The following is an 18,851-nucleotide window of genomic DNA, read 5'->3' as shown; positions in this document are numbered from 1 at the left end:
TTTGCTCAATTCGAAGTATTGGAATTTGCGAATGCATGCATCGCATGCTATGTATTGCGAATACCGGTAACTGGCATCGGCAACCGTTAACAACCGTATTAAACCGGTTTGCTGACTTTGGACTTTACGACCCATGGGCCATGTCCCTTTAAAATAGTGAAAATCACAAAATCGACATGTCCTAGTCATTAACCGTTAGCGCTAACGGTCGGTCGGTCATTGAAGTGCTGCTTGTTTATTTCCTAGGGTTGTCAGGACGCGTCTTGCGTCTTGGCATCTTTCAAAGGTTGATCCGTCGTCGCAAGAGTCTCCTAATCGGAAAAGAGAGAGGGGAAGACAGAGGGATAAGCGTATGCGAAAGGAGATGCGCGCGGCGTCTGGCGCGCGTGCGCGAGCGAGAGGGTGTGAGTCGTAGCAAGGGCGAGGGGGATGGAGGAAGCGAGAGCGTGAGAGGAGTGTTGGTGGAACATCAGGTCCCATTTTGATGTGGGAAGCAGGTGGTGCTGGTGGTGTCATAGATGTCGTTAAATGTCGGCGCATTGCCGAGAGCGCTTTGGTGGTGTCAGTGATCTGTTGCGGAGGTTGAGAGGGAAGGGAACGGAGGGACACAGGAGTCAAAGAGCCAGATGTGTGTGTGTGTGTGTGTGTGTGTGTGTGTGTGTGTGTGCCTGTGTGTGTGTGTGCCTGTGTGTGTGCCTGTGTGTGTGCGTGTGTATGTGTGCATGTGTGTTGATTAACCGCGACACGGGAGCGGGCCAACATGTGTTGGTGCACGAATGCGTTGGTGCACGAATGCGAGCTCCGTAGTAGAGCGACGTATACTAGTGCCTTTTCCAGTAAATAAACCGTGGAGGATTCTCCAACAAGATGCGTAGATGGTATCCAGAGCCCGGATAGAAGTGCGCGGCGCTGTGGGCAACTGCGTGTGTGTGTGTATGTGTGTGTGTGTGTGTGTGTGTGTGTGTGTGTGTGTGTGTGTGCGTGTGTGTTTTTAACATCTGAGCCGCGATATGAGAACCTGATGCCTGAGTTGTATCGATGTGAGCTCCGTGAAAAGCTTTTCCGTAAATTACTGTAGACATAGCTGCTTGAACATTCCTCTTCACAAAATCCCTCAGGATGCTTCCCCTTCCCTGGGGCAGCCATGTTGAGGGCAGGAGCATAATAATGTACCAACAGATCATCCCCACGCAACAGATCAGCCGGGGGGCTTACATCCAAGCTGGTAAGAAAGGTTGTGACTGACCTTGCTGGCCCAACATTCTGTGTTGCGGCCAAGTGCCAGGCCCAGGTCAGCGACAAAAGCTCTGTAACACTGGGTGCCCGACTTACTCACTATGGATTTCCAAAAACATAAGCTCCCTCGTAGGTTAGCCCAATGAAATCGTAGTGGCCTCTGTGACAGCTCACAGTACAGCAGAAGCTTAGTTAGGCTCCTGGCCCCTACCACCGTCCACATGAACGCGCGCTGCTCCTGGACCATATGGCTTTGCTGTTGGGCACTGGCGGCTAACAGAACGCGTAAGGGACGGCGTTATATACCTAGGGAGGAGCGAGTATGCCCTTGCTGCGGCACTGGTAGCCACATCGAGGATGAGAAACACATTTGCTGGACTGCCCGGTTTACGACGGAATCAGATCTGATATGGGCTTTCCACGCTTCGAACATATGAAGGACGCTATGAAGTGGGAACCTGAACGCCTGGCAAGGATGCTGGAACGTATATGGTCTCACCGCAACTCTATCGTTCCCTTTGGTCGTTAGTATACTTCATCACTTGTTTCGCTGGAAGTGCGAGGTAGGATGGTGCTTATAGGCGATTTGGCAGCCCTTGAGCCCTCGGCTCGTACTAGGGTGGTTTGCAGGTACGGGGAACGCACCCACGACCATGTAACAACAACAACAACAATATGGATTTGTCACTCGGCATTCTCGAAGTTCACATTAAAAAACCCGGATCCCCACACTTGCACTTCGTAGGAAAGGACAGGCAAGGCCAGCGCATTATAAAATGACAAGTTGAGCTTGGGTTGGTCTTTGATACCAAATCGCAACAAAGTTCGACGACTAGTGCAGCAAGTTATGAGGAGTCATGATGCAACGATAGTTGTGGCTTTTAAATATACCGTTCGGTATTGGATATTATAAATATCACACGTACCGTTGGTACGGATGACCGTTGGCCCGGTAAGCCAATGGCTGCCTGAGGGGTGTTACATTTGTTACACTCAAAATCACGTAGGATTGGCCAACTTATCCTGGGGATGATCAAGCTCGTCTGGGATGTCACCATAGTCCAAGTTTTGACCACCAGTGCCATCCGAAGGCGTTGCTGCCCTCCGCCACACGATAGGCGGCAATCATGGCTCTCCCCCCAGGATGAATCTAAAGGAGCTCTTGTGCCAGTCCAGTGGAAGAAAATGTCTGCAGTGGAAGGAAATGCCACCGACTATACGTGCAACTCCTCCTGATTAGTAAATAAACACACGATTGCAGCAGCACATAACTGCATAGTACCGTAGTAAGCATGAGGGGATGTTTGGGTTTCTATGTTGGTCAGAAATGGGTGAAACCGCCCAAAATGTTTGTCACCAGGACCGTCTGGTTGAATGGTCCGGCCACGTCCATTGTTGTATCCAACCAAACCACAACTGGATGGTGGCGTCGGAAGACACCGATTTGGAAGAGTTTCGTCCGCTTAAATAGCGGAGGATGCGGCCATCCCATGAATCGTACAGCCAGTTCCGAAATGGCGCGGTCCAGTCCCGGAATGGCGTACCGTTGACCCACTCATGCTTCCAATCGATGACGGGGCTCCACGAGCCAGGGACCAGCGTCCCAGTCGTAGCCTGTGCTACGACCCCCGCCCATACTTTTGCAAGTATGGACTTCTGCCTGAGGCGGCGCCCATACTTGTAGGCATCCATGACAGCTTCCCGCTCGCCGTCGGACCCGGCAAAACAGGCAGTCGGAATTCGGTTCCTTCCAGCGAACTTGTCCAACAACCGCGCCAAGCGAAAAAGGAAAAGCCAGACAGAAAATGTATGTTGTTACAGGGTGGTATAGCTTCACCAGCGGCCCCTTTTGTATCCGTGTGGGACCAGATTTAAGAAATAGTATAGAACAATTGTGCCCTTTCAACCCAGGCCTTTGGAATAAAGGTTCTAGGACCCATTAATGCCTCGCACAGATGGCCGCAATAGGGCCGTTAGGACGGAAGGCTCACCCCTTACTGACATGCGAACACAGAGTGGATCGGACCGCGGAGAGATGCGCTCCTACCACACGTGCCGGTTATGTTCGTCGTGACACCCAAGTGGCCCAGCGAGACATGTATGCACTAGCCTTGCGGGGTATCGTTTTCTGCTGGGGCAAGCTGCAGCACAGGCGCTGACACGGGGTCGGGATCGACTGGATCCACGGATTTCCACGACGGAGAGCCGCAGCAACATTTCGTTATTATATCCATTCCAACGCTGCAAGGTGGTTTGGGGCCTTGAAGCGCCTTGATGCGGCTGCGCGGCACCTGCTGCATGCCGGCCTCCGGGAGCCTTGGAGGCCAGTAGGCTTTTGCGGCCTGGCTAAAATGTATACCGTTACTTACGAGGACTCCATAACGGCGGTTGCGCTGTGGCCGAAGGCTGGTGGTTTGGGGCCTTGAAGCGCCTTGATGCGGCTGCGCGGCACCTGCTGCATGCCGGCCTCCGGGAGCCTTGGAGGCCAGTAGGCTTTTGCGGCCTGGCTAAATGTATACCGTTACTTACGAGGACTCCATAACGGCGGTTGCGCTGTGGCCGAAGGCTCCCCAGATCGTCAGCTGAACTCCAACTGGAAACCAACGACATCGGCAAAACGAACTCCACCATGTCAAAGAATGGGACTTCATGCCCATTACAACTATGATAGAAACATCCTGATATAGTAGTATCAATGCCAGAGAGACAGAAAGGAGCCAACTCCCTCCGCAACTGTCAATCAATCCAGCTCTCCGCTCTGGCTGCGATGAGCTGCTGGGCAGGGATGGACCCATGGGGCCGCCTTATGAGAATGCGGGCCGTGTCAGCGATATTCCACTCAGCCGTGGACAACCCGCTCCAAACGGCTAAGCTACAGCTCCCACATTGCTGCAGATGCAAATTCATAGAGTCAATTTCGGGCTTCGCGGTGGCCACTGTAGCATATCCGCTGGGCGCTGTGATCTACTGCTGTAGTCAGCAAGCAGCATGCAAAGCTCTTTGTTGCACCTGCGGATACCTTACGATCGGCTCATCAACCGTCCCCGTTTGACAAGAGTTACCGTCCATCATCGGCAGCCCGTCATCGGTCCGGTTTTTTGGGGGCTGCAAACTGTTTGGGGACTGATATTGTGTAAAATCACGCGTCACTGTTGAAGTTGCTTTGCGAAAATCACCGCGCTCTGCACACTTTTTAACTGTTATTCCCAAAGTAGCAGCAAAAACCGGGTACCAGCAGGTGAAGAGCAAAGTTCAACTAGCAGCGTCAAAAAAGTTAACGACGGAACAGCAATAAAAGTATACGGCCGCCGCCGTCGTACCAAGCTCCTTCAACACACTTCAGCCTCAGTGGTAACACGTTCAGCCCTTCTTTCTCTGGCCTCTTTGCTGTTGCATATAGTGCCGCGACCATGGCCAAGTCTAAGAACCACACGGCGCACAACCAGAACCGCAAGGCGCACAGGCAGGCAGTCATACCATTTTGAAGTTGTGCAACCTAGACCGGAACCTTTAACTTATACCATTGTTGTTATATTACAGGAACGGTATTAAGAAGCCGCAGAAGCATAAGTACGCCTCGCGCAAGGGGGTGAGCTGCCGCCACTGCTGCGATGTTGAAATGCAGCGATCGCGATTATTGCGTTCTGAGGTTTTCCTCCCTTAGGAAGTATGGAATGTTAGGACTGCATAGTCGTTTGGTGCGGGGTTCTTGGTGATGTAGCTCCAGTGGCCTTTCCATCTCGTGGCGTTCGCTAACGCTCTTTCTATTGGTGCTCGTAGATGGACCCCAAGTTCCTGCGCAACCAGGTAAGAAACGGTCCAGGCTATTGGACTTGACGTTCGGAATTTCGGGGAACCGCTAACGTCCTTAAGCTGACGGGTCAGGTTGTGACGGGGCAACCATGGCATCCCATGTCTTTCCTGAATCGGAAGTTGCCCCGCTGTGCTGCAGAGGTACGCCAAGAAGCACAACAAGAAGGCGGAGTAAGCGGCCATGAGGAGGCCTACAGACGTGTCTTTCCTGGCTATCGCCAGCTGTGGCTGTGCGGCACCTGTGTAACGCAGTTCCTGGACCCATGTAGACCCTTTTTCCCCGGGGGCTGCGATTGTGCATGTGAAAACCGTAGGAGCCATACCCAACCTTTTCCGAATGGGTTGTGTGGTCGGTTTCGGAGCCGTGGGGGCCCCACCATGTGGCGTGTGCCCCTAGACGGCGCGTCTTGTTTTCCAGACTTGTGCTCACCAAAGTTAGGGCAACATTAACACCCTTGACGGCAGTAACCATCATGTATAGCGACTCTAGCCATCCCTGCTCATTCCCGGGTTTAGCAGTTCTCTTATGTTCCAATGCCGGAGTCAGAAAGCTATTTGGCAGGACTGGGCTTGGAAAATGACCTTGTGAACACCCGCTATGTTCCAAGCGCAGGAGATAAGTTTGGGCAAATAGGCAACCCGGGGCGCTCCTACAAAGTAACAAGGCCAGCGCTGTTGTCACAAACCTCGAAATACTGTGACCCCGTATACCAGGCGGAGGATCTACGTGCCGCGATCGCACGCATCAGATTGTGCCGGAAGTAAGATAAGGAATCATCTGGTCATCGCTCAAAAAAATGCCGCCGGCACTCGCACCGCCACCTCAGCATACTCTCGTTTAAAAGCAAAATTTCACAATGTAATACTTAAGATGCCACTACCAAAACTGCGCCAAAACTTAATGCTACCCCTAGGACAAAAATGCCGTTGACGCAAATAACAAACAAAATCAGTTCGTTCGTTGAAGCTCCTGTACCAGTTACCCAGTACAGCAACCCGCATTCCTTATCACAGTCGCAAAAACAGGGGAAAGCGTTCGTCCATGACAGACACACATACTCGCACACAGACTGCCTGCCCAGCACTGCCGTATAAAAACAGTAAACCAGCCGACCGCTCGTTTCCCCAGTCGAAGCCATGGAACGGCGTCGCTGCATCCTAGTCCATGCCCCTCGTTTGCCACCGCTCTCAGGCTGACCTCTCACTTCCATCTCCCGAATTTCTCTCCATGAAAGAGGCCCCACAGAACGCATTGACAGGTGTGGCGGTGGCGGTGTGCATGTTGCATGTGTATGTTCACCACACCAAGGCTCGCTCTCCACAGCCAATTCGAACCCAGCCCCCACCCAAGCCCTTAACATTACCAGCTAGATCCCGATATCAGGCGAAAGCTGTTCATCCACAATTCAACCTCCGCACAGCCAGTGCATTGCATGCCCCCCTCCCTTCTCCAGGAACGAAATCGCGAGTGCTTGCAGTCACGCGGGGAGGTCTGTTGCCCCGACCACCAACCAGTAACACCGACGGGTATATCCCCAAAACATGGCCATAGCCAAAACATGGCCGTAGCGATACCGCTTATAGAAGAAAACGGAGGGATTCGAAGTGGACCGCATCACAGCGGTGTGATCCAAAAAGTTGAGGACTTGGAGCCAGTCAGGGCTGCTGTGCTGAACTCCGAACGAAGCCTTCGGCCGACTCTCAGGCCTTCGGCTTATACGAGACCTTTCGGCCAATTCGAGACCTTTCGGCCAATTCGAGGCCTTCGGCCAATCATAACTTTACGAGGAAACCCGCCGATGGGGAGATGCGGAAGTTGGTCAGGCACCTTGACTCTGCAAATTGGGCGTCTAGCTGCTCTCCGCATACGGCAAGATGGTGATAGTGCCCCTCTCGCTCTTTAGCGTGACGGGGGTTTCTGCCCGCTTAAGAGCCGGGACCACAGTGCTCAGGACCTACATACATGCAAACATACGCAAAAACACATACACGGGGTTGTGCATAAGGGTCAGCTGGCCACCACGGACACACACAGACACACACGCTCGCGAGTGTGAGCGCGCGCCAGAGGCAGAGAGAGAGAGAGCAAGCGAGCCTATAACATGGCTATATATGTATATGTACGCATATGCTCACAGCGCAGGTGTACAAGACCACACAAGTGCCGTGCAACGGGAGGGGTTGGAGAGCGGAGGGCTCAGAGGGAGGGAGAAATGAATCTGGCTTTGAGAACGTAAACCGGTGTGAAGGATGTCGAGAGTTTATTTTATTTCTTCAAGGTACTGAATGGAGGCGGGGGTTGCGTTCGAACAGAGAACGTCGACAGCTCTTGGAAAGCAGATGTATCCCCCAAAGTGTAGTGGCCAAAGAGGGAAAGGGGGGCACAGCACATGTCGCTCGAAGTGACGACACTCACCTACTGGTCAGCTAAAGTACGCACAAGCATTGCGGAGGAGGCGCCACACACACGCAGACCTATTATACAACACGCACGCACACCCAACTTCCTCCCCCCCACACACACACACGCACACGAGCGCGCGCCCGCCCACGCCACCCACGCCCCTGCACACGACTCTTGTATTTTCTTTTTGACGGTAGTCTTAATCCTTGATCCTCACTTCGTTGTCGCCAACATGCATACAAAAGACACACGGCCCGTCCGGTACCGGTCACAGCTACGGTGGGGCCCCCGTGGGTTCGACAAATGGTTACTTTTAGCGCGAGAAGAAACATCGCCGTTTACGGGGCGAGCCACAAAGGTAGACTAGTTTCAAAAGGATGATATTCTATTTGTGTAGCCGTTTGTCTGTATGTGTTTCTCTATATGTCTGCAGTGTGAAGTACGATAAATGACGTGCTGTACCCAGAGAGGGGCAGCCGCGGCAATGCAGGGCCTGTGTACCTGCTGGTGCAGCTGCTGGTGTTGCTCTTGCTGCTGCAGGTGATGGTGTTGGTCGTGTTGCTGCTGTTTTTGCTGTAGCTGGTGTTGCTGCTGTAGCTGGTGTTGCTGCTGCTGCTGCTGTAGGGTGTGTTTTGCTGACGTGTCCTGACGTGTCATCGTGGTCACGTGACGTCTCAACCGGATTACCTGCCACAGACATGTAGCACGCGACCATGTAACACAAATGCACACAAACACACAGTTTTACAACACAAAAAAGAAGAAATATAATATCTATTTATATAATAAATTATAAACAACCCGCACGCATAACACGCCTAGCAGCAAATGTCCATCGCAGAGCGCGCACATGTTCCACCTCGCTATCTAGCGAATTTTGGTGTCTTTTGCTTTTCACTTTCATTTCCCACAACACCCCCCAAGTTACACATACACACAGCAACCCACACATGGTCACAGCATGCAAAGGAACCCGCTACCATCACACCGAGGCAGGCATGATGCGGCAGACAGGCACTGTTCACGGATGAGTGATGGAAAAGTCATCTAGATGCTGTATGTCAGTTGGATTTTAAAAAGGGGCCCACCGGTGGGGTATGAGAAGCTCAACTGGAAGAAGAGACACACACACACACACACACACACACACGCGCGCGCGCGTGTGCCAGCATGAGCCCCACAAACCTAGAACCCACCTTGGTGAGGAAGTGGGAGAGCAGTCCAAGAGGTCCGAAGACGGAGCACAACAACACGCTGTGGGATGTGGGGATGCCCAGCCGCAAACCTAGGGGAGAGGCAAAGGGGGAAAACAGCAGGGGTGAGGGGAGGAGGGAAAAGATTGTATTGTGTACGACATTAAAGGGAAAGCAGCGGCGATGAAGGGGGGGGGAGCGCCGGACGGCATGTGGTGGTGATGAGGGAACCCCGCCGACCCGAACCCCTCCTCCCTTCCTCCTCCTGCTATTCCATAACGCACCACCACCACCTGGTTCCCAACTTGCCCCGCCACATGGCAAGATACCGGAGTGTGACTCACTGTACGGAGTGTGACTCACTGTACGGACTGTGCCTTTGCACGGAGTGTGACCGACTATGGAAATTTAGTGCTCAAAAGCGCTCTGTCGCTACAAGGCTCCCTTTCCCCCTCCCCCTCCCCCACCCCCAAGCACCACTTCCCTTATTAGGAAGCCCGAATGTGTCTTCCTCTTCCTCCTCTGCCCTCCCCCTCAAGATCCGAGTTCACTGGTCCTCTCCCTCCCCCAACCCCTCCCCGCCCCCCTCCCCTTCTCCACGTGTCCTGCGCCTCCCCCCACTCCTTCATACAGCCCCTCTCACCCCTCCACTCCAACTCCCACATCGCACCTCCCCTCCCCCCAGTCCCTCACCGTCCAGGAGGCACCACCTGCCCGCAAACAGGTTGATGACCAGCACATGCAGCACCCAGGACGCAGTCACACCCAGGCGACTGAACAACGTGCAAATACCCTCCAGGCGGGGGAAGAACTGCGGGTTGAAGCCGCCTGAGGAGGGAGAGGGCCGCGGAGCAGGGAAGGTGGAGGCAACAATTCATTCGGAAATTGTCCGGAAGCTGAGATTTAACGTTTTTGGAGCACTCTGCGCAAGTGGGTGCACGCCTATTCGAAATGCGGTGCTCTATGACTCCGATTTCGCTGGCGGCAAACACCCAAACCCAGCTCTTTCCCAATCCGCGCATAAGGGAGGGAGGAGGCGAAAGGAACAGAAGAAAAGAGAAGGGAGGAGGAAGAGAGAGGGAAGCTCAAGTATCCCATGCCCACCCTCCTTGATGTGGTGAAAATCTAAGTTTGGCATGAGATGTGGACCTGTCGTTAGCAAAGCACCGCAATGGTACGGCAAACATTTCACCGGCCGTTCGTGCGTCCTCCGTGGCCCTTTTCTGTATTCCATAAAGCTTATCTTCGTGGTCTACGCTTGTTTTAAAGCTAGGACGGTGTTCATTTTCGCGGCCTCCTGGTCGACGGCCTTACCTGAGAATCCTGCAGCTAGGCTGCCGGGCATCATTATCTGAAGCGTGTCTGGCGACCAAGATGAAATAAGCAACGCCAGATAAGCAAGAGAAAGGGGAATAAACGGCCAAAAGGACGAGAAGAGCCTGGCAGACTTCCGCGGGAAGAGCGCCATCTGCGTTCAGCGGTCAAAAGCCCCCCGGGTCGGCAGATGTGCCTGAAAATTACATAGAGCCGTTGCATAAATCGCATTGTGAATGGTGACCTACCGCAACGAAGCAAAGCGTAGTGTACGCAGCTGATGCCACGACGGTGTAAATGACCGCGTCAGGCAAAGTGGCAGCAACGGGCGCACCCGACGCTGCCGCAGCAGTAGCTGCTGCTGCTTTGCAGCATGGCTTGGTTGCCACCACCGCAGCCTCCGTTGCCCTGCAAACTGTGGTCAAGCCATGGACAGGCTCGGTATGAAGTGCCTGTGCATTCCTTGTCTGTAGGAAATGTCCAGGAAGACGTGCTGCGAAAGGATTTAGATGGCAGCGCCTAGCCCAGTTTTGTCGGGAATTGGTTCCAAGTCTTCGTTGTGGAAGCGTGCTCATCTTTTCTGACGCCAAGACGTGAGATCTGTTTGCAAATTGTAGATCAGTCACACAACTGATAGATCAATCACGTAAGTGATAATCAAAAAAGGTTAGGTGCAAAGGGGTGAACTTTCAGATTCCTGGGATCGCGTTTTCCAACCAACGCGCAACTACCTAAATTTTTTTGGCCGAATGGGCAACAACTTACAGCACGCTCCATGCAAAGTAAATACAGGTCTTATTGGGAAGCTGATCTTCCAGAATACGACGACTTGCCGTGTTACCGTTACCTTCGAGCCAGGCTTCGACCTGACAGTGAGCGTGTTCGTGAGCACGGATGTGTCCCAACAGATATTATAAGGCAGCAAGGCGCACTGAGTCACAGTAACATACTCGGCTGGCCCTGTACATATGCTGGCACATAGCAGTTCAGGAAGGGCCCAACATGGACCAACAACCATATCAGAAACCAGCGACACACCGGACCATCCCACAATTGTTTAAAGAGCTTCCGTAGCCATGATGATTGAAGACACAACCATCATGTTAAGTACATATCTTGTGATGACCGGGTATGGCCGCAAATGCCGCCAAGTGCGAGGTCCTCTTTTGGGGGGCGCTACACGTGAGCGGAAGCGGCTTATGGAAGCTGAGGACCGGTTAGGTGGGGTGGGGTTGAGGGTGCTGACCGGCAACGAGACGGCACGGTATCTCGGGTTGCACTATGGCCCAGGAGTGCAGTTTTGAGCATGTACCAAGCAACTACTCACAGCAGGGAGGCGGGCCACGTTTGGGCTCAGCACCCTGTGTCGAGATAAGAAAACTACCACCCCCAAGCTATGTATGTCTCTCTACAATACACTAGTTGTACCGGTGTTTTCTTATGGAGCGCAAGTTTGGGGACCTGACTCCATAAATGTGAGTTTTGAAGGTGCTATGACTAATCCCATGGTCCAGGAGCAGCGTGCATACATACATGCGATCTGTAGTTGGGGCGAGGAGCCCGACTATCGCTTCCCTATACCGCGAGCTGTCACAGAGGCCGCTCCAGTTCCATTGGACCAATCTCGTACTTAGGTTTTGGAACTCTGTGGTTAAGAGGCCGGGAACACTGTGTCAACGGGCATTTGTCGCTGACCTGGAATTGGCACTTGGGGGCGTCACTGAGTGTTGGGCAAGCAAGGTACTAGCCTTTCTTACTAGCTTAGGAGTGGACCCCCCCACTAATACGCGCGGTAATGATCTTATAGCGTATTACGCCACCCTTAAATTGCCAGTTGAGAGCATTCTTAAGGTATTTGCCAAGCGGCTTGATGCAGGGTGGGAGTGCCCGAATACCTTGGGTGACCCCCGCGTTTTTCCCATAGGGATTACCGGAGCCAAGGCTTCTCGCTATATGAACTGGATGGGAGCGGCCCCGCCTCGGGGTGCGCGTCTCGATTGGTTGGAGCGCACGAAAGTGACCATGCCCCAGCGACTACATCATGTGCTCATGCGTTTTCGGTTAGGCTGTTGGGAGTTAGAGGTTAATATGCCTAATGGGCGTGAGCGCACCGCACGAACCTGCAGGCTTTGTGACTGTGGAACGGTTGCAGTTGAGATGAGATGCATGTTTTCGATGAATGTCCCGCTTACAAGAGCATACGGGCTTAGTATGATGGTGATCTAGTCTTTAAGGGGCGCAGCATGCGCACCATTATGCCTGAGGCGCCACCCCTGGCATTGGCCAGGCACCTCTCGGAAATTTGGGAGGCCAGGCACGTCGCGCTGAGGCGCTTCACCCTGAAGCGGACGAGGGAGAATGAAGATGACCTCCCGCGTACCCGCATCAATACCAATACAACGTCCATGGCCCCCCTCAGGCTTTGACGGATCCCCCCCCCCACTCGTACGGCACTTGTAACTTGTTATCGCCAGGGTAGTGGTTCATGATGGCCCCGGTCGCCTCAGCTCCCGCGGCCTGCAGGTGGGTAAGGGACCGCCGGTCACATATCATGTCTGACCCTGTTTGTTAGCCTCATCCTTCCCTCAGAAACTTCCGTCCTTACCTCGGGGAAGAACGTCTTGGCCTTCCACATGGCACTTTACGTTTGGCCTGCGGAACCGCCCAGTCGGTGTCAATCTTGTTTTGTAGTTAATCTCGGCCACATGCTCGACCTTCCTTCTTCCCACTCTTTTGCTCCCTACCCACCAGGCTGCTCCAACCCCGTCAGTGAGGCTTTTCCGGCGTTAGACAGTCATCTGTTTCGGCGGGAGCTTGAAGTGGTGGGGGGTATTTGACTTGAAGGCCACTGCTACATGCAGTCCGTTTGGTGTAAGAAAATACCGAACACAAATTATTGTTACGAAAGCGTGTGGGGGGAACAGTTTCTGCACTACCAAGCGCCAAGTCGTGTAACAGCCGGCTAACGGTCGAGTTAGAATTAACTCCTACGATGTGTCCCATTGCGTTCGCACTTCATGGTGCCTCAATCCTTGTAGTAATGGGTTTCAGATGGGCCCCAAAATGCTTCTCCACAGATCAATCGCAAGGACATCTCATGAGGTATCCGCGCGCATGTAACTTCCGTAGGCTCCCTAGGAGGTGGCCTTTACTTGGCCGTCCCTGGCGGTCGTTGACTTCGGTCCCACAGACTTCTAGTATGTTCGTAGCCTTTGGGACATGTTCGTTGGTGCCCCTTCACCGACGGTCTTCCTGTTCCGTTCCGTCCTTCAGGCACCTCCCGTGCGTGTCGAGCTTTAACCGCCCGCGCAACCCAAAAGTCAGAATCGCCTCGGGGCTCCCCCCTTGCCTTAATCTATCAGTTTCCGTAGTTGGTGAAATCGAAAATTCATGGGCATGGTGTGATGCAGGGGATCCCCCACATGGGTGTGGAGATTGCGCCATCTTTTATTGCGCCTCTCGCTTTTGCAGGGTTGCTACCGTATTACTTTTGACCGTCCGGCGTAAAACGACATCCCAAAATTTTTATTACGCCCGGCGATGGCGTATTGTACGACGCCAACTTTTTACTCGGCGTATTGCAAATGCTCCGAAGTATTTTCCCTTACAGTATTTCTAGCGAGAAACATTTGCAAATAGCAGAAGATTAACAAGCGTATTTCTAGATCGTGACGTGAAGATATCGGAGCCGTGGCCCTGCTGCTTGCCGGTACACTAAGCTGGGCTCCGCCGAGACCTGATCGTCACCACCTTGCCGAGCAGCGACAGCGGCTTGGGCGCCCTGCCCCAGCAGCCGCAGCTGCTTAAACTCCAGTTTCTTGTCGGGCACTGCTCCAAGTGCAGGGCCAGTACGTGCAACTTGGCGCGTCTGGCAGGGATTTCAGTGCCGCATGCCTTTCACTTCTTGGCGTGACGGCAATTAGTAGTGCAATATGGCTCTATGGCATCGAAGTAGTCGTTCGTAATGCCTGGTTTAGCAGCACGTTTGGCTTTCTTTGGTTTGGGCCCATCATCCATCGTGCCGCCTGACACGAACACCGACTGTTTACCTAAGCCGGTCGATATCACTGCATTACTGAAAAGATACAATTAGCAACAGATAGAGCAGCGCGCGCTGTTTGGGGTAGGTTTGGGGCCTGACCATACGGTAAAACTAATACACCGGCTTTACGCCACTAATGCGCCGGCCGAAAAATTGACCACCTCGCCGGCGTATTTGGGTGTAACTGTGTTTGGAGTATTACATTGTAATGATTCGGTCGCAATCCTGGCTTGCTTGCTTTGTGAGGTTACGACTTTTTGGCTTCTTTGGTTTCATGCCCTCTACGATATCTATAGCTAATAAGTTTACAGCAGTTATCCTCTGATCAAATTGCTTGTGGCAAACTGTGTCCCTAGTCTTGCCTGGTTTGCCTGTACTGCTCACGACCGGTTTCGGCAGTGCACGGACAGGATTCGCAAGAACGGATGGAGAATGCTCTTGATCTTCGTCGCAAATGAAAGGATGTTTTTGTGATAATGGGAGCATTGTGGATGCAGTTGTTACGCTAATAATTCTGCAGTTTTCCCTCATATTCCAAGCCTGCCTTGTGCGCTGGGCAACAAGGCCCGCTCTGGAGCCATGGTTTGCTCAACCATGCTAACCAGCGCAACGGAGCTCTTGGGCGATGGCGCGCAGCAGCAAAATCAGGAAGCTCTTATTACTGTGTTGGGCATATGTCTTCTCATTATTGGCTTGTGCGCGTTCACTGGCGCTATATTGGTTTTACAACAGCTTCAGCAACCAAGTTCACGCACAGAGTCGGCAACCGTTGCCCCCGTCCGGCGAGCTTCAAAGCCGATGGTGAGCCGTGGCTCCTCGCTGGGAAGATATGAAACATCGCAAGACATGGCGATTGTTTCATTTCAATTGCTGTGACAGAGGACATAGTCCGAATCTATGCTCCTGACAGGCAACCGCCTGCAAGCGTTTGGCGCGTTTGGCGCTTCTTGAGTTATGCACACTTGTCTGAACCATCTTTAAATGGTTATCCAGGCGGCCACCACACAATTTCGTCCTCTTGGCGAGGGCCTGCGGCATCGAGGCGACCTAACACGGCAGACGAGCGGGAAGCTTGACCGCAGCTCGTCCCTACTGCTCACCTCCGCGGACGTAACTCCCACCTTGAATTCCACCGACGTTTCCTTTGCACGTTCCTCCGTGGGCAACTTGGGCACCACAACTACAACCCCGACCGGAATCACTTCTTCAGCTGCCGCCCATCCAACAACTGCCACATCATCAAGCGGCGACGCGGCTCTGATGTCAGGCTGCTTGCAGGTCACGTCTAGCAGCATCTACAGCGGCACTGGCGGTGCACATCCCATTTCGGTGACCAAGCCGATTGACGGAATCGACATTGGTTTGCTCAGTCGTATCGACGAAGCCCTTTCCAGCGGTTACATGCAGCCCCACCAGGCAACCCAGCTACTGAAATCGTACGGCTGTGACCTGGTACGTGAGGGATTGGCACCTCCCAGCATGACCGACCCCTCCCCCAACCCAGCCCTCCCCTCTTCCGCACCTCCTCTCTTGAGTTGTATACGCCCGTGCCTATACCTGATAGCTATCTCCGCCTGCCTAACTCCATTCAGTAATGCCAAAAAACGCCAACCGTCATTTTAGCTGACGTGTCCACGTCCCGCAACCCAGCAATTGCAGCCGACGCTCGCGGCAGGTTTTCCCGCCCCAACCCCTCTCGCACGCACGGCCTGGCCAGAGTTTTTGGTCCCCATGCTATATGAGGCTGTCTCCTCCTCGTACAACTAGTTTTCCCCGGGCTAGGTGCGAGTACGACCTGGGTGTACGACAGGACACAGACAGGACAGAAACGTGCCTCTTGTGTTCCACATATAGTCTTTTGTCGAACGATGTTACGATGTACGGACGGTGTAATGGTGGGTGGTGTTACTACCTGATTACCAGCCCTGATAAATGTCGGTTGCCGCCGTCTTCCTCCGCAGTAAGTGGAGTAAATGGCTGGATGGAGGATGCGAATTCCGCACAGGCTTGTGGGCCTTCCCTTACCTTTCTTTTTCTAATCTCCCGGGCTACCCACCCACCCGTCGGTCTGATGTCTCCTTCCTTTGTTATTTGTATCCCCTCACTGATTGCCGTACGCCCCTCACCAATGTCGGCCGCACCTCCCAGGATGACCTCCTGCGCACCGAGCTAGGACGCGACTCAGCCGACGGAGAGGACGGCCCCGCCGCCGCCCGCCTCGCCTCCGCGCACGTTCTGGGTGCCGTTCGCCCTGCAGCCAGCACCGCCCCTGCCGCCACTACCATCATCCGTACCGCCCCTGCCGCCTCGCCTGCTACCACCCTCACCCCGGCCGCTGCACATCTTAGCCCCGCTGCTACTGCTGCTGCTGCTGCTGCATCCCCGCCACCGTCGCTGCCATCACCAGGCACTGCTACAGCTGCAAACCCGCTCCACAATAGTCTCCAACAGCAGCAGCAGCAGCAGTCGGGAGGCCTACAGCGGTCGGGAAGCTCCCAGAAATCCCTGGTTTCGGGGCCAGATCAACCCGGACACCCCCTGCCTCCTCAGCAGCCGCAGCAACAGCACCAAGGAGGTCTACGCAGCCAGGGAGGATCCGCCGCCTCTATGTCGTCCCTGTTAAGTACGGGTGGCGGCGGCGGTGGCGGCGGCGGTGGCGGCCATATTTCCGGTGGGGATGGGGCTCCGGGCTCCGCCGGCTCGGCTGTCGTCATCGATGATGCGTTGCTGCTGAAGATCGACCTGGCATTGGCGAGTGGCTGTGTGCGGCCTGATCAGGCAACCCAGCTGCTCAAGTCCTATGGCTGTGACCTGGTAGGGGGCAGGGGGCTGGGGGGGAAGGCGGGGTGCGAAGGAGGGAAGGGGGCAGATCACCTGGACATGCATGCATGCATGATGCGTGGACGGACGTACTCATACGTGATGTATGAGCAAGAATAACAGCAACACATACACACATACACACATACACACACACACACACTCGCGCAGCCGCAGCAATTGCTGCCACTACTTGGCTGTCTGCACATCACTGCGGTTATCACTTAACAACCAGCAGCTGTCGGTGCCATAAACAACTAGATATGATCGTTAACGACCGTTACCGTTACAACCGCAGGAGGAGCTCCTCCGTGAGGAGCTGGGTGAGGAGGCCTTATGTCCCAGTCGCCAGCCCAGCAGCGGAATGTCTTGATGACATGTCTTTTGCGATGCCACGTCATGCCACGTCATGTCATGTGACCAGCAGTGCCCCGCATCAACGATAGGTGCCAATTTACCAATGGCAGTAGTGCTATCAGCAGTAGCAGCAGTAGCAGCAGCAAGGGGTGGGGTTGGCGCGGGGTACCCCACAGTACAGCTGTTGGTGCGCACCCCCTAAGGTATCCGCATCAACACGTGTGGCTCTACTCGCCTGTCTTGTCCTTCACCTTTCCCTCTTCGTTCCCTTCGTTGCCACGGAGCGGAGGGAAAGGGAGGGAGCTAAAAAGAGGAGAAGGCACTTTCACACACCTCTATATCTCAGCTGATCGTCCGCACGCAGCACCCAGCGCGGCGAGGGGGAGTAGGGGTGGATGTCGATGAAGGGAGTTCGGGAGGAGAGGGGAAATAATGAGAAGGCAAAAGTTGGGGGAATAATCGTTGGCCGTTTCATGTATGTATGTATGTATGTGGGGGGAGTTAACAGACAGACCGGCAGATATGTGTCTGTATGCGCCAAAGGAGGGGATGACAGTTGGGTCTGTATGTACGAACATGCTTACGTAATGGATTTTATAATTGTGATCAAACAGAGCGAGTCAAGGAGCTGGTCTGCCGTACGTTTGCCTGGAGTGCCGTGCAGGTACAGGATGAGGAGTGCCGTGATGTGAATGGGACATTCCTGCTGAAGCTTATGTTGATGTCAATGTTGACGTGTATTGAATGCGCGCGTTTGAAGAAAGGTCTCGGCAGCACTAGTAGTACGAACCACCCGCGACCGTATAATTACAACAAAGGGGGGAGGTACTTGCAACACAGCGGGATGTGGGGATGGAGGTGTGGCGAGAGACTGACAAGGAGGGGGGCAGGAATGAAAACGGGGGGGGGAGGTAACGAGGGTATGCTGCAATTGGTGGAAGTCATGGGAGGGGAGGGGGGGTGCATGCATGCTATGCTGCACATGGGTGTATATGAGGCTGCGTGAAAGCAAGACGCGTGCGATGGCATCACCGGGGATTGAGAATAATAATAATAATGATAATACTAACAATAAAGTTTTCAGCCTATGAATTGTGATGCGGGGTATGATGCTGCTGATGTGGTGGGAGCTTATTCGCACTGCAGGGGGGTGGGGGGGGAGGTACCTGGGAGCCCATAACGATGGGGGGAGGTTCCGTGCTCAAATCGGCACGTGTGTGAAAGTGGGGCATCTGACACGAACATGAGTAGAGGCGGCGGAGGATGATGGGGGAGGAGCTGGGCAACTGCAGCTATCATAACGCTGGTGGCACAGGAAGGCGTGGGCGGGGGCCACGTGCGGGGGCGGGGAAGAGGTGGGGTGGGGGAGGGGGGTGGGTTGCGGGGGGAAAGCGTCACACGCTTGATGATGGAGGAGGAGTGGGGGCCGGGCAAAGGAAAGCATCATGATTAGCATACATGTAAGAGCATGGAAGGTGGACATACCTAAGCATAGCGCACAAAAGAGGCATGGGAGGTGAAAAGGATGCTCGGAGTGAGTGAGTGTGTGTGTGTGTGTGTGTGTGTGCGTATGTATGTGTTTTGAAGAAAGCACCATAGAGCGCTGATGCTGCCAAACCACAAGGCGTGCACGCATGCCGCCACCGGCTGTGCATTTGTATGTGTTACATGT

The 18,851-nt window shown here is 53.9% G+C and overlaps 3 protein-coding genes across 3 annotated transcripts; 2 read left to right on the top strand and 1 right to left on the bottom strand.

The window, feature by feature from the left end:
* The first annotated feature begins 4,618 nt into the window (after window positions 1-4,618).
* rpl29 (component of cytosolic 80S ribosome and 60S large subunit) lies at window positions 4,619-5,530 on the top strand. Its single transcript, XM_002950427.1, has 4 exons — window positions 4,619-4,699; window positions 4,777-4,825; window positions 5,017-5,043; window positions 5,189-5,530. The coding sequence occupies exons 1-4, from the start codon at window positions 4,647-4,649 to the stop codon at window positions 5,222-5,224; spliced, it is 165 nt and encodes a 54-aa protein (XP_002950473.1). The 5' UTR covers window positions 4,619-4,646; the 3' UTR covers window positions 5,225-5,530.
* Window positions 5,531-8,500: 2,970 nt separating this feature from the next.
* On the bottom strand, window positions 8,501-10,826 carry VOLCADRAFT_117581 (uncharacterized protein; the record flags this gene model as incomplete). The annotated part of the gene is made up of 6 exons (XM_002950303.1): window positions 8,501-8,563; window positions 8,650-8,738; window positions 9,340-9,474; window positions 9,961-10,114; window positions 10,209-10,368; window positions 10,726-10,826. Coding segments are annotated over 6 exons (702 nt in total), but the record flags the coding sequence as incomplete, so codon positions are not given.
* A 1,622-nt stretch (window positions 10,827-12,448) lies between these two features.
* Window positions 12,449-17,050, top strand: VOLCADRAFT_90885 (uncharacterized protein; the record flags this gene model as incomplete). The annotated part of the gene is made up of 6 exons (XM_002950426.1): window positions 12,449-12,483; window positions 13,234-13,242; window positions 14,608-14,803; window positions 14,996-15,454; window positions 16,151-16,816; window positions 16,994-17,050. The coding sequence occupies 6 exons, from the start codon at window positions 12,449-12,451 to the stop codon at window positions 17,048-17,050; spliced, it is 1,422 nt and encodes a 473-aa protein (XP_002950472.1).
* Between the last annotated feature and the right edge of the window lie 1,801 nt (window positions 17,051-18,851).

Source organism: Volvox carteri (assembly GCF_000143455.1).
Source record: "Volvox carteri f. nagariensis unplaced genomic scaffold VOLCAscaffold_18, whole genome shotgun sequence".
NCBI classification, from domain to species: domain Eukaryota; kingdom Viridiplantae; phylum Chlorophyta; class Chlorophyceae; order Chlamydomonadales; family Volvocaceae; genus Volvox; species Volvox carteri.
The sequence above is the reverse complement of the archived record's forward strand: the minus strand, read 5'-3'. Positions and strand labels throughout refer to the sequence as shown.

Bases quoted from the DNA above. Each gene is read 5' to 3' on its own strand.
- rpl29 (XM_002950427.1), top strand. From the start codon at position 4,647: ATGGCCAAGTCTAAGAACCACACGGCGCACAACCAGAACCGCAAGGCG. The intron at 4,826-5,016 runs GTGAGCTGCCGC...TGGTGCTCGTAG, and splicing joins AGTACGCCTCGCGCAAGGGG to ATGGACCCCAAGTTCCTGCG. The intron at 5,044-5,188 runs GTAAGAAACGGT...GCTGTGCTGCAG, and splicing joins CCAAGTTCCTGCGCAACCAG to AGGTACGCCAAGAAGCACAA.